Genomic DNA, 15,832 nt, shown 5'->3' on the forward strand with positions numbered 1-15,832 from the left:
TTTAACATACCCACTGGACATTTTTTGACAAATTAATTTGGAATAAAAAAAGCTTAAGAATATTGAAACCTGTTAATCAAAGTTTAGTGAAAAATATCTTCTGGATAAAAAATTATAATGTAGAAACGTTTTACATGCACAGCTCATTAGAATCAATTCATTCCCAGTGGACATTCAGTTTACATGCTCACATGACTGTTGTTATTATCATCATTTACATTTTTATTACAGCATAAATATTATTTTCAGTGCATTTTTAGTTTGTGTGGTTGAAATGTTTTTGTAAGCCACCTTATGAATCCATCTTTACCCTCCGTTCATGCATTCTGTCTGTGCTATTTTTAATTTCTCCTCTACGTATACATGCGTCAGAAGAACATGTCTTGCAGTTTTCCTTCCATAGTTTAGAAGATGGCTTGTCATGTTAAAAATAGTTCAACTTTTGCTGCGCAGGGCATCAATGTCAGGTTTACACCAATGTAACAATCAAAAGAGTGTGGGGGTGGGACACTCATGTGTACTGAGAGTATACAGTAGCAACTGTGAATACGCCTAAGGGTTCAGAAACTACATTTTTTGTGTTCAAAGTAGAAACAGCATTTTAAGTCCCAGCCTGCCTTTCAAGTGATGTTTCACTAGTGAAATAAAAGAATGCTTAATAACATTCTTTTGAAATGGAAGTACACTGCGCTATGATCATCTACATCATTAAACACATGGATGTAGATCTTTATGCATCTCTTTTGACAAATCTTTTGATAACACAGAGCCTTCCTGGGGCAGAATCTGCCACTGCAGAGGAAATCTCTTTCCCCAATAATGTAAGTGTCATGATTCTGCCCTCGTGTCCTTGATTTTTCCTAGTCTTGAGGCAGGATCATGACAGACCCATGTTTTGTGTACAAGCGCATGGCCTTGTCTTTGGGCCATGTGCTTGTGTTGTCTCGTTCCCTTGCCCCGCCCCCCTTGTTAACCTAGTCGTGTCTTGATCTGTAACACCTGTCGTGTCTTGATTAGTACCCCTATTTAGATCTCCTAGTGTGCTCTGTCTTGCGTCGGTTCACTGTACCTGTGATTGTGATTGTTCCACTCTGTGATTGTTCCTTAAGAAGTGTTTGTATTACCGTGAGTGTTTGTTTATAGCTAGTATTTAGAGTCCTTGTTTATCTTGTTAGTCCAGTCCTGTTTTAGTTATTTAGTCTTTACCTTGCTCCGTGTTTTCCCCCTCGTGGGTTTTGTTTTCCCCTTTTTGTAATAAACCCTTTGTTTGAGAATCCCTGTCTGCACCTGAGTTCCTCCCTTACCAAAACCCTGACAGAATGAACCGACCAGAATGGAACTCAGCGGACAGGAGGCAATGCTGGATGCCCGTGCCAGCAGCGTCGAGAGCTGGCGTGCCCGTGCCAGCAGCGTCGAGAGCTGGCGTGCCCGTGCCAGCAGCGTCGAGAGCTGGCGTGCCCGTGCCAGCACCGGCGAGAGCTGGCGTGCCCGTGCCAGCAGCGTCGAGAGCTGGCGTGCCCGTGCCAGCAGCGTCGAGAGCTGGCGTGCCCGTGCCAGCAGCGTCGAGAGCTGGCGTGCCCGTGCCAGCAGCGTCGAGAGCTGGCGTGCCCGTGCCAGCAGCGTCGAGAGCTGGCGTGCCCGTGCCAGCAGCGTCGAGAGCTGGCGTGCCCGTGCCAGCAGCGTCGAGAGCTGGCGTGCCCGTGCCAGCAGCGTCGAGAGCTGGCGTGCCCGTGCCAGCAGCGTCGAGAGCTGGCGTGCCCGTGCCAGCAGCGTCGAGAGCTGGCGTGCCCGAGCCAGCAGCGTCGAGAGCTGGCGTGCCCGAGCCAGCAGCGTCGAGAGCTGGCGTGCCCGAGCCAGCAGCGGTGAGCGTGCCCGAGCCAGCAGCGGTGAGCGTGCCCGAGCCAGCAGCGGTGAGCGTGCCCGAGCCAGCAGCGGTGAGCGTGCCCGAGCCAGCAGCGAGCAGCGGTGAGCGTGCCCGAGCCAGCAGCGAGCAGCGCTGGCGTGCCCGAGCCGGCAAAGAAGAAAGCCGTATTCAAGTCTGCAGTCGTGAGAGCGGAGGAGAGAGCCGCGGCCGACTCTGCAGCAAAGACTCTTGTACAGTCTGTCTCATCTCGTAAGGAGATGCCAATTGTCCTGGCTGCTAAAGCCTTTTCTGATTATTTGTCCCGTCTTGTCCAAATCCTAGAAGTCCCCGTCAGTCCTGTTTTGTCCCCTGACCCTGTCCCCAGAAGTCCTAAGTGTCCAGTCGTTGTCTCCCCGTGTCCTGTTGATGTAGTCATGTGTCCCGTTGATGTGGCCCCGTGTCCCGTAGATGTCGTCTCCCCGTGTCCCGTGAGTGTTGCCCCGTGTCTTGCTGATGTAGTCATGTGTCCTGTTGATGTGGCCCCGTGTCCCGTTAATGTGGTCCCATGTCCCGTAGATGTCGTCTCCCCGTGTCCCGTGAGTGTAGCCCCGTGTCCTGCTGATGTAGTCATGTGTCCTGTGGATGTGGCCCCGTGTCCAGTAGATGTTGTCCCCCCGTGTCCAGTAGATGTTGTCGCCCGGTGTCCAGTAGATGTTGCCCCGTGTCCAGTAGATGTTGTTGCCCCGCGTCCCTTGTCTGCTCCTGTCATGTCCCCCGTCAGTAGTCCCGAGACCCCTCCCCGCCCCTCACCACCCAGACCTGCCCGTACCCCCCGTCGTCAGCCTTCGTCCTACCCTCCTAAGATTCCTACCCCCCCCACCCGCCCTGGTCTGTCCCCCATGAACTTTGTGGTCCCGCCTCCTCCCCTTCCCTGTTTGTTTTTTTTGATTTGTCACCCTAACCCTGCCGTCGTGTACTCATGTTTGCCTTTGTTGTTATTTGTCATGTCCTGTTGGTTTGTGTCTGTGTCCCAGTCTGTCATGTCAGTCGTGTCCCGTGTTTGATGTTCCCTTGAGGAGCGTCTGGAAGCCGCTCCTTAAGGGAGGGGTTCTGTCATGATTCTGCCCTCGTGTCCTTGATTTTTCCTAGTCTTGAGGCAGGATCATGACAGACCCATGTTTTGTGTACAAGCGCATGGCCTTGTCTTTGGGCCATGTGCTTGTGTTGTCTCGTTCCCTTGCCCCGCCCCCCTTGTTAACCTAGTCGTGTCTTGATTGTCCTATCTGTAACACCTGTCGTGTCTTGATTAGTACCCCTATTTAGATCTCCTAGTGTGCTCTGTCTTGCGTCGGTTCATTGTACTACTTATGTGTTCTACACTTGTGATTGTACCTCTGAAGTCCCTGTATAACCGTGAGTGTTATTTGTAGTTAGTGTTCTCTAGTTTTGAGTCTTTGTTTATCTTGTCTGATCAGTCCTGTTTAGTATTTGTTGTATCTGCCCTAGTCCTGTTTTCCCCCTCGTGGGTTTTTGTTTTCCCCTTTTTTGTAATAAACCTGTTTGTGTTGTAAATCCTGTCTGCACCTGAGTTCCTCCTTGCCAAGACCCTGACAGTAAGAGCATGACTGAAAGCAAACAGAATGTGTTTCTGCATTCCAGTGGATTGATTTTTAATCGTTTTTCTATTAAAATGTGGCAAAAAGACATCTTTGCCATCAGAGATGCATCTTGTTGTTCTGTGTTCATTTCTATTCTGCTGTCTCATATTTTAAAATGCAAGAAAGAGTTCTGTGAAATTGGTTTCTTAATGCACTAAAATAATGACCAAGTTCTTTCAAATAAAAAAAAAGGTAATAAAATGGAGAACCATAAGATTTTATTTTTACTTAATCTATAAACAAATTTTTTATCATCTTTTTTGCCAATCACAACATTTAGTTATCACCCCCATTCAGATAGCATTCGAAAGCTTAAACACTCAAAATTCATCCTGTGACATCAGACATGGAAATGATACTTTAAATCTTTTCATCGTGCTCAGAAGTGTCAAAATTAAACATTTCCTACAATATTTTCCTAACTTTTCTAATTTATATAACACATATTATTGGAATGGCCTGAGTCTGCTGACAATTTTGTGAAAGAAGTAATACTGTGACAAAACATTTTTTGACAGGAAAATCTATTTTTTGTTTTTTGGTATGATGCATAAAATCTCACAGGAACCTTAATATTTGTGATAACAACTTCAAATTTGGAACATAGCTACACATATGGCTTTGGTTTCATAGAAAATGTAAATTTCAAAATATTCTGTAAAATATTTATAAAATATTTCTTAGTACACTACATTTTATGACAGTGAACTTAAACTTCTATAACTTTTTTTTACACTTAATTTTATAATTTTTTAATGCTTTAGAAAAAATAATCTGCTGATTGTCATCTTTAAAAGGAAACCAACCTTAGGCCTGCATTCCAAAACGTTCATGAATTACAACCATTTCCCTTTGGCTAGTGCATTTTCATGTCTTTGTTCAAAAAGGGGTGGGGGTGAGGGTTGTATTGACAGTTCATAGGTTAAGGTATTTAATAATTGGTGTAATTAGTGTAAAAGCTTGCATTTGCCGTTAAAATCCCCTATTCATTCTCCAATCCGCAGACAGTATTCAGTATTTTCTTTGTAACTGCTAAGCTTAAAGTAAAGTTATGTTACACAACAGACGGTAACACTTTATTTGAAGGTGTCCTGTGTAACCCACATTTCTTTAAGATAAAAAAGTTGGTCTTTCAAAGTCCCTGACATTACACAAAATAAAGGTTACTCATCTTTGGTGAGATAAATTCATGTATATTTACTTTTTTATTTACATTTTTGGGTGAAACATAACCTGGACATGTTCTTAGGATGGGATTTAAACACGGAAACAAAAACAATAGGGTTTTTACACAAAAGTCCTTGCAGAAGGGTCAGCACTCTCCCTCTGGACCGCCTGCATTTCAAAGATAAGCCTGACTCATTTGAGGACAGTAAGATCTCGAGTCTGGACAGAGTGGACAGATGGGTTGAGAGAGGCGTAAATGAGGAACGCTAGAGAACTCACACTTCATGCTCCGCTACATTTCTTCTGAGAGAAATGTCAAGCCGCACGTAATCAAAGCCACCAGTCTGTTCGGGAACGGGCCTCACAAATCACATTTTGGTGCACATTATGAGCCGCAAAAGTAGCAACTCGAAAAGTTCCTAATGCTGCAACCACCTGCGCGTGACTCAGAGCCGAATGTTTTATAATCGCTCACACATACATAAAGATAAAGACAGACACACCGGAGAAATCCTCCTGGATGTCTCTGTCTCCGTGTGAGTTGTGGGACGTCTGTACGGATGTGAACTGTTGTTTAGCATTGATTTGAGCGTGGCGGATGCAGTTGCCATGGCGACGGTGACTCACCCCTCCCCGCCGACTTTGGTGATCTTGAGTCTGAAATCGACCGAGTTGTGGCTGGGCGGCTTCCACTTCAGAATGTCATCACATCTTCCCGGCTTATATTTCTACAGGGACAACACAAACACAGACCAACTCACTTTATGACATGAAGCAAACAGTGCAGCAGAAAAACAACACTCCTTTATTAGCTATTAAAATAATCAACAGTAACACATCACCAATCTGTAGGAACCTCTGAAAACAACGAGACCCAAAACTAGACCTCATGCATCAGCGTTTATATCTTGGCATAAAAACGACACCCTTCAGTCTATTTGCTGTGAAATCTGAAATTATTTTAAGAAGCATAACTTTAATACTGTTAATAATATTTAAAGATGAACACTTAGTGGAAGGACTGAGACGACTTAGGTTTACTTGATTATGCATGCACCATCTCTCAATAATGAGTGTATTGCATTTCATTGTGTTTTGCATTTCACTGCTCCTCTACAATATTTTCTGATCATCTTTCTAGATTTTAGTCATATGGTGGAAATTCAGAAAATGAGGGAATACATTCTTGAGTCAGTACAGTAAGATTATAATTAGAACTGTATCTAAAAGAAAATAAAATAAAAAACAAGTTCAATAAAATAGGCATACAAAATAGGTTTAAACGGGTAAAAAAAAAATTTTATTAGTATGTGGCATGTGACTACATTCATTATACTTTAATGTCAACGCCCTGGACGTGATGAATCATATCCGGAGGGAAGACAAAAATAAGGCAAAGTAACAGATGTGTCGCCATGAAACAGGATTTGAGTCTCTAAAAGGTTCAGTGTAAGATTGGGGATGAAAGTACGGCTGTTACAGGTCAGAGTCTCCAAACAACCCTCTCACTTTCCAGCGTACTGCTCTTCTGCAACAATCAAAGCTGTTTACCAGCGGCAACACTAATGATGAGGAGAGGATACAAACACTAGTGCCTAGAAACTGGAAGAGCATCATCTCTCACAATTACAGCAACATGTGGATATTACATTTCCCAGCGGCCTGAAAACAACTTGATATAATGGAAAATTACTGAAAGCTGATTAGTCAATACAGAACTCCAGACATTATAGACATTATAATGTACAATAGAGTACATTAAAGGATTCACCCAAATATTCTTCAGTTAAAAAGTCAGGGTAGAAGTATGCAGAGATCAAGCACTGTTTACAACAGTCCAAAACAGTTTCATGATGTGAGAGACAACAGGAGATGGACGTTTGGGAGGAAGCTTTTCTCTTCTCCAGAACTTAACTGATGGACTGGAGTGCTGTGATTACTTGCTGATTCTTGTGTGTTTTTATCAGCTGTTTGGACTCTTATTCTGATGGCACCCATTCACTGCAGAGCATCCATTGGTGAGCAAGAGATGTAGTTATTTCTGTAAGTCTGTTCCAATGAAGAAACAAATTAATCTACGTCTTGAATGACCTGAGGGTGAGTCATTTTTTTATCAGATTTTACCTTTCGGGTGAACTACTTCTTTGAGTGAATAAAGTTTAATTCTGAACTGTTCAAAACAATTCCCTTCAATACTGAACATATTCACAAAAAAGAATGACCTCTCTCACCTTATTGCTTTAAATGCATGTCAGCAAAACCACATGCTTGGACTATGAAAAGCTGGCTTGAAGAGGTATTCAATTAGTAAAGCTTCCATGTGTGCACATAAAGGGATAAAGTGATCTGGAATAAACTCTGCGATTCATCTTTTAAACAGGACATTCGAGACAGGCTGGGAAGAGAGGTGCTGCAATAGTGTCAAATATGTGGAAATAAATAAATAATATTAATGCATTTTTGAAACAATCAATCATGATAACGTATTCTAGTCAACTCCAAAATCCAAACCAAGACATTGCAAAACAGAAAAATAGGACCCCTTTAACACTAGAACTACCAAGGCAGTCATTTTGACCGTTTTAAAGATTTGCAATGTAATAACTTTGTTGAAATAAAACCCATATAACTACAGTTCCATGACTTTTCTTAAATTAATGTAAATTTTATTTTAACATTGTTATTTTATTAAAATTACAAAACACAAAAGAGTTCTGAGTATTTATACCTTGAATGGCCATAGCGGTCAATTTGACCGCACATATTTACAGGCGTTGTATCTCCTCAGCGCTTTTTCCCGCCGTTAAAGATGTGCGTAGCTGTTGCCTAGCAACCTTTCTCTGGCAGTTTTGTATGCTTTTGCTAAGCTAAAACTTAGCTTTACCGTCAAAATGGCAACAAGAAAGAAAATGACTGTCACTGAGGTTTTATCCTTGCTTGAGAACATTGATGATGCGGAGTCTGATGGAGGAGCAGAGAGCGATGTCTCTTGGTCTCATGACAGTTCGTTTGACCCTGATTCTGAGAGTGATTCAGAGTTTATTATCTGTCCTAATATAACAGAACTATTTTTTCATTCTAGATTTCATTAGAGGCTGCATAAAATTGTTTCTGATTCGTGTGGTCCAAACATTTCCGATAATGCTAAAGCATTGTAAACTCCAAAAGTCAAAATGTATTGAATAAAGACAGATGTAATCATTTCCAAAATTCACAATATGTTTTTATCTAACGAAATATTCTGCTTCATTTTATATTTGTTGACATTTTGACTTTCAAAAACAACATTTTAACTGCGGTGAAAAACTTTGATCTGCCGGATGCAAATTGCGGAAAGGAAATTGCGGCATGCACTTTTGTGGGAGGTCTAGTAGCTCTTACACAATAATATCACGAACATATTATATTATGTATGCTTAAATTACCCCACATTTTTCATAAAACATGGCCATAGAAGCTTTGAAGTAAATATAACATGACAAAAATGACATTCACTGCTGTCTGGTATGAACAGTCAAAATGACCGCTATTGGCAGTTCTAGTAGTTATAGAATTCCGGTAGTGCTAGTGTTAACAACCATTGTTTTTCTCATCCACATCTACAGACTGTTCAAATGAACATCTAATCCCATGAGTGTTTCATGTTACTGGGTTTGTAAATGAAGGTACACCACAGCAGTTTCAGTTTTTGTTACTCAACTGTTTACATGCATACATTTTCAGGTGTGCAGAGAGAGAAAGAGAGAGAGAGAGAGAGAGAAGAAGTGCTCACCCAGGACAGAGCAGTAATGCTGTCAATAGCTGGAAGTAAAATCACTATAACATGCAGGAATACAGAAATGCTGTCAGAATTTTTATTTTTTATTTCTAATAGCTTTGTTCACCCCACTGCAGATACTGAGGTGAGATGAAAGAGGAAGTGATGACGTGTTTATGGGATATATATGCGAGACACATCCTCAACATGCCAAAGGTGAAAACTAGCTCACGGAAAGCAGTGCATGAAGTCGTTTCCATCAGCACACTACTGTTATTATCATTTATTCTGTGTTATTATTAGAGAATCAGATTAATTTTTAAAGTAACTAGTTATTTAATGCAATATTAAATAATGAATCTATTATTTAGTAGATTAGGAAAGTTTATCTCTAAAAACAGAGTAAGCTTTAGTTACCTACACGATGTGTATTTGATAGGAATTAAAACATGTTGAAGGATTAATATCGCTGCTTTCCATAGAAATCAGTGTGTATTTAACAAACTATACGTCTTTTTTGCAAGTACATAATTTAAATGTTTATTTAAATGTCTGAATATATAAAGCACAGAACACACCTCTCTGTCTCAGCACAACATGTCAAAGGGTAAAATCAATTATAATATAACATTTTACTTAGCTATTTTTAGATGAAAGTCATCCGTGTTAAATATTCCTAGGCATATATTTTTTCAATAAAAATAAGCTTCTGTTTCATAAAATTGGTTTTCACCTTAGGTTAGAGGGTCTTTGCTATATTATGTTCCAATATCATTCTGCCTCAATTAACTACAGTAATTATAGAGTTTAGGTGCACCCTAAAGATGACTTACTGCTGTTTAATCATTTTGTTGTTGTTAAAATGACATTCTGTTCCATAAATGCATTGTCTGCTGGTTTATTTAGCTACTTTTCCCTACACAGGTTGATGATACACTGAGACAGCGAGAAAAAGTCAGCTTCTCATCTATCACAACTCCAAGGTTTCTAGCTGTTTTTGAAGGAGTTATGGTTAATGGGCCTAGCTGGATGGTGAAATTTTGATAAAGTGATGGTTTGTTGAAACCACAAGCAGTTCTGTCTTGGCAAGGTTGTAAGGTCCATCATCCAACAAGAAATGTCTGTTAGACATGCTAAGATGCGAGCAGTTATTGTCGGATCATCAGGATGGAATGAGAGGTAGAGTTTAATTTCATCAGACAGAGAAGAGAAGTGGTCCAAGAACTGAGCCCTGAGGCACCCCAGTAGCTAGATGTTCCGACTTGGACACCTCACCTCTCCAAGTTACCTTTAAGGACCTATCTGAGAGGTAAGATTAAAGTGCAAATTAACACCTGACAACTCTTGTGGGTTTGCTACTGTTACAATTAAAAATCACAGAAAGGTGAAAACATGCCTGGTATTACACTGGTGTGATGTAAGAAAAACAGTTTCAACAAATAAAAAATATATTGGGTGTGTAAGATTTATAGTGTGCTAATAATCAAGCATTGACATTAATTAGTCATATTGGTGACACAGAGGGGTCCACCAAATAAAATTCTGCTTAGGGCCCCATTAAGGGTTGTGCTGGCACTTTGACTTTCAAAAGTAACTTTCTCCAACACTGACTGTAAGTGCCTTATTTAATTTTTTTTATAGTTTTAGACATTTTTTGCCTTTACATTGCCAAGTTTTGATGAGAGAAACTTGGGGAGGTGTTGGCGCAGTGGATAAGACACATGCCTTTGGTGTGAGAGACCAGAGTTTGAATCCACTGTGAGACACCAATGTGTCCCTGAGCAAGACACTTAACCCCTTGTTGGTGTGTGACCTCTGACATATATTGCAATTGTAAGTCGCTTTGGATAAAAGCGTCAGATAAATGTAAATGTAGAGAGAAAGTGATGGGTAGAATAGAGGGGAAAGGAATTGGTAAAAGACCTCTGGCTAGGACTTGCCGATGGAATGTTACCATTCAAATACATAAGTTTGGTGAATAAATGCGGGGCTCAGTGAAGGGTCAAACTGAGGTTATCCTCTAAAACGTTCAAAAACTTTTACAGTACAATCAGTCAAGGATGAAGACATGCTCAGTTGAAGATAAATCAAAAGCATTATTTTGAAAGCACTTGAGTTATGCAAAAGATTGTCAGCCTTGAAAATGTAACTCATTTTTGCTGAAAGTGAAAGGCGTCTGGAACAATAATGCTTTTATGAGGATTGAGTTACTGCTGCAGCTCAAATGCCTGAAGGTTTAGCATTTGAACACTGTATTGTATTAAAGCATGACAGACCAAGGTCAGACTGTTGCAAATCTTCGTATGGGTTGTCAAAACATTTTGAAAGTCAGATTGTGTTCCTTAATCAAATCAAATCATTGAGTTGCACAGTTATTTAGTCAGGCGGTCGGCACACAAAGAGCATCGTTAGTCCTTGATGGAGTCAAACACAATGAATGCAGAGGTGAAAATCAATCAAGAGCGCTACACAAACCCAAAGCATCACCATGGAAACAACTGTTAACATTCCTTCATGCCAGACTAACCTGTTTACCTGGAACTTTTCACTTCGCTCTAATGCATGATGAAGCTGTATGCTTTGTCTGTTAGCATCCACAAGCTTTCAAGCCCAGCAAACTCTTACTATTCAATTATACCGAGGCTCTACCATTTGCATTTGATCATTAGAAGATGGACATGGACAAATGTGAAGGAGTGTGTGAGACTGTCTACAATAATCCCACCATCTGTCTTGGAGATGGAACACGGAACAAACTGTGCCCTTTCTTAGTTTCCAGTGTCAAGTAATTAGCTTGTCTTTACTGAAAAGGGAAATGTGGCATGACACGACTCAATCACAGCCAATAGGAACACAGCTGATGTGTAAATTACAGCTCTGCAGAGTCACATTTTGGATGAATGTGATTTCCTGGCAGACCACAGAAGTCGAAAACCAAGTGCCTAAACAAAATATCCTGTTGCTCATCTCAGATGGTCAGGACAAAAACTCTGATTTAACATGAAAGAGCTTTTACCACTTGTCGAATTATTATTTCACTCCTGTTTAGGACACAATCTGACAGTGTCTCCTTCTGGTCCCACAAAGCCATGGCATTCACAACAGAGTCAGAATGATCATCCCAGAAAACCACTTCTAGCAGCCGTGTAGGATATTCTGCACTATTATCCTGCCTGTGAAGGACATAGGACAGAGGAGAGTCTTGGTGCATCGTTGCCAGTGATTTCAACGATTAACTCCATCAGAAAATGGATTCCAGGACAGTTGTTGCTTCAGTTTTTCGGCCCTTTTGATTGAAATGTATATGCAAATCTGATCTAGATACTGAAAAGGGCCATATTTCAAACACTCACAAAATAATTTCCAGTGAAATGGCACTCTAACTATTAAGATTGGAGTCAAATTAACAGGGTTCATTTTCAAAATAAATGTGATAAGTGCCGACTAGTTAATGTTAGTTAATGTACTGGGAATCTTCAGAAGGATTTCCGATGTCTAGGAACAACACAAACTTTGACAGGCTTTAGCGCATTTATTCTTCTGATAAAAGAATGGCATCTACAATTCTTCTTTATTACATCTGGCAAGTTTATAATCACCAAATAGGCATCATTGACCTGGAAATGTGGACAGACTTGTGTTGATTCGTTCTGATGCATTTAACATGAAAGCTCAGGAAAAGTCATTTCAATAAAATTAACTGGTGAGGAAGATCTGAATATGTTTTGCACATTACGATAAACTCTCATTTCCAAAGCTCAAGGAAAATTGTTTTAAACATAATATGATGTATTTAAGATACAGTTAACATTATGTAGTTTCAGTTGTTATGATAATAATAGAATTATCCATAATCTAGGGTTAACATGTTTTGAAAGCATGATGACAAAGCTCTAAGCTGAATGGCTGTTAACAGACTCAAACAGTCTCAGAAGAAAACAAATGCAGTGTGGGACATTTCGCAAAGGGCCGTGTACAGTATAATGCAACTCTGACAAGATTACACAGCCTCTACATTCATCCCTTCTAAAGTACTGCCACTACAGTTATCAAAGTCATCTTTGTTAACATTAGTCAATAAAAATACAATGGTAACACTTTACAATAAGGATCTGTTAGCTAATTAACTATTAACTAACATGACCAAACAATGAACAATACATTTGTTACAGTATTTATTAATCTTTGGTAACTAATGTTAACAAGCTCAACTTTTGATTTAACTAAGATTAATAAATGCTGTAGAAGTATTGTTCATTCTTAGTTCAAGTTTACTAAAGTAGTTAAATATATTGTTCAGTCATGAAACTCTTCCCGAGCGGCAGACTGGTTTACTCAAAGCCAATTGCTCATCTAATCATTTGTTAGTTCGTTCCTATCTACATAACCTATTTATTCCTGACTTGTATGGAATCAGTCATTGTCCCATTGGATTTCGCTTACCCTCCACCTACCCCAGCACCACCTGTCTAGATCTGCTCGGGGGTTCTCCTTGTTTTACTTAAAGCAGTCTTAATTCAAGTCATTATTTCACGTGCACTTTAGATGTATCCTATGTATCTATTCTGCCAAGACCCAGCCTATGCAATGCTGGTAAAACTGAGATGTCATGATTGAACTAAAGATAACTAATGAACCTTAATTAATGAACTAATGTACATCATTAGTTCATGTTAGCTCAGGTCCATTAAATAGGATACACTGATACAACATTTGAATGTTGAAATTAACAGATGGTCTTAACAAAAACAAAAATGCTCATTAATTTTCTTTCCGTAGGTGGTGTTTATGGAATGGCGTGTCCCTGGTAATGCTTGTATACAAAGCAACACTGACTACTTTATTAGGCATTATAGTCAGGCAGTTGTGGCCTAATGGTTAGACAGTTGGACTCCTCAATTCTCATACCTACAGAAAATGTAGGTGGGGGAGGGAATGAACAGCAGGGCATCTAACCCCATATTGCTCCCCAGGTGCAGCAGCAGCAAAAAAAAAACAAAAAAAAACAAGGCTGCTCCAGGTTTTGTTCACAGTATGTGTGTGTCTGCGTTGTTCACTACTCACTGCTGTGTGCGCGCTTGAATGGGTTAAATGCAGAGCACAAATTCTTAGTATTGTTCATTATACTTGGCTACACAACACTTCACTTTTAATAAAATAAAAAATAGCCATCTAACATTTTCTCAAGACAATTCTGAAGCTCATACTTAAAGACTCAAAATAAACCGAGTTTAATGTCTACAATAAATAAAAATTGACACTACTTTCTTAATGCACATTACTAGTCTTGAGGTAAACAATTAATCTGTTCAAGTTAATCCACATTAAAAAAAAAAGTCCGTTTTAGTAATCTTTAATCAAAATCTGAACTTTTGCTTGGGTTCTGGAATGCCATAGCTTCTCTGACGATGTCAGTTTGATGGCTCAGGCAGAATATCCTTAACCACATCCAACCAACCATTAGTTTGTTGCAAGCGAGAGATGGTGAGGAGGAGTGCTGAAATAAAACCCACCCTCTATTCAATAATCCGCTTCAGTTGGAAATACGTCACAACACGGAAGTAAAGTCAGCAGCAACTTCCAGTTCAGGTGGACTTTAAGACTTTACCCTGGATTAAATTTCATTATTGAGGAGATATGCTTTACGAACACACGTCACACGTAGGACGCGTGTCTGGTAGACATGGCCCTAAACTGGCCTTATAATGCAAGGCTTCCTTAACACCAACCACTCCTTTAGTCATTCAGACAGACATCCTACTGACTAGTAGATCTACAACTGTGCCGTTTTGCATATCACTATGCTGTAATAATACAGTAATATCTCTTTGTAAATATTAAAAAAAAATGTGTTTGACCAACTCTTCTGACCTCATTCTTAATGACATTTAGAGGACAAGAGCATGTGAATACGTGACAGGTAACAGACCGGCAAAAAGACAGCACAGCCTTTACCTCCATACTGACTGATCTCAAACGCCACAGGCAAAAGTTGATATTAAGCACATCTATCTCTGTCAGAGATATTCAATTACTACAGGGCAATTTCCTTATGCACACTGGTTGTCTGATCATGTAATTAAGTTATTTATCTGATATACCGTTTTCATAAAACAAACGATGAGGACCTGATCATGAATTTTTTCATTGTGACACTAATTTTATAGTATTTTTGCTTTCATTTTAAAAGCTCAATGTATCCTTGACCCCATGTGAAACGCCAATTCAACAAAACATCCCGTGACGTTGTTCTCTCAGTGAGTATTAAAGTCAACACAAGACGCCATTCGCAACCCATGTTACTTCCCTAATGTGATGGATAACAGGATATTCAATGACAAAACGGTGTAAGGCAGGACTTGAATTTGTCCATGGGGAACTGAGGTGAATGGAAGCCATCCCTAAATCTTCATTTGGCCTTTAGTCAACATTATTCAAGCCTAGATGGTGTCGGCCAAATGGAAAGTTGTCTACTTCCTAATAAACAAGGTAATAAAAGAACTCATTCGCCTCTGAGTAAATGCCAGTTGGGATCTGCACTCTGTTAGTCAGTACATACGTGTTTCCTTTTCAGACATCAAAGATATTTTAGCACCTGATGGCTGATGTGCTGCGACATGAGTGTGTGTGTGTGTGTGTTTGTGTGTGTGTAAGAGCAGCTCAGGTGCTGAAGTAACCTGGCACACATCAAAGATAGAAAGATCAAAACCGACTTAGTTTAGCTTCTTTAGTGTGTGTGCAACAGTGTGTTTCTACAACCTAAATGAGACTCATTGGCATTTTGCTGAAAATGTCATTAATAGCAAAGGAGATGTGTGATGGTTGGTGTGTGGAGGGGTTATTATAAACTCTCTGTAAACACAGCTGTCAGTTTCCTATTGTCTCTCTGTGAATGTTTCAGAGGAGACAGCTTCATTCATTATAATGGGAGCAATTTAGATTTGACACACTGCAAACATACCACTTTGCAAGGTCAAAAATAAATGGGTGGCCAACTGAGAAAATTTGGCAGCAATATTTTTCATTATTTTTTGGGGGGTATATATATATATATATATATATATATATATATATATATATGGCAAGAGCCATATATTTATTCTTATATTCCTAAATATTATGTCACTCGCAGTATCGTCTATGAGATAAGCCAGTCTCGTACAGGAAAACTCACTTACAAGCTTACAAGCAGTATCGACAAACCACAACACGTTTGTAAGTGCAAAACTGAACAGAATTTCTTTTTTTAATGGGCAAGTAGAGTTGATAAAAGTTACAGAAACTAAAATAAACTTTTTATGAACATGAGGATAAAGCAGAAGGATTGCGACTGGCAAATGAAACTGCAGTCTTTTTTTAGATCTTCAAGAAACAGGGTGTTCCTCCTAATATTGCCAAAACCAGGAA

General features: G+C 39.9%; 1 protein-coding gene across 3 annotated transcripts in view; it reads right to left on the minus strand.

Moving 5' to 3' along the window:
* The window catches only part of LOC113063493 (mRNA-capping enzyme-like), an 86,681-nt gene that overhangs the window by 16,065 nt on the left and 54,784 nt on the right, over positions 1-15,832 (minus strand). For all 3 annotated transcript variants that reach the window (XR_003278694.1, XR_003278693.1, XM_026233941.1), the window contains exon 13: positions 5,296-5,396. Coding sequence is in view for 1 of the 3 variants with exons in the window: in XM_026233941.1 (XP_026089726.1) it covers positions 5,296-5,396 (101 nt within the window). In the remaining 2 variants the exon portion in view is untranslated. The remainder of the gene's footprint in view (positions 1-5,295; positions 5,397-15,832) is intronic.

The sequence above is a fragment of the Carassius auratus genome, chromosome 45, assembly GCF_003368295.1.
Source record: "Carassius auratus strain Wakin chromosome 45, ASM336829v1, whole genome shotgun sequence".
In the NCBI taxonomy this organism is placed as follows: domain Eukaryota; kingdom Metazoa; phylum Chordata; class Actinopteri; order Cypriniformes; family Cyprinidae; genus Carassius; species Carassius auratus.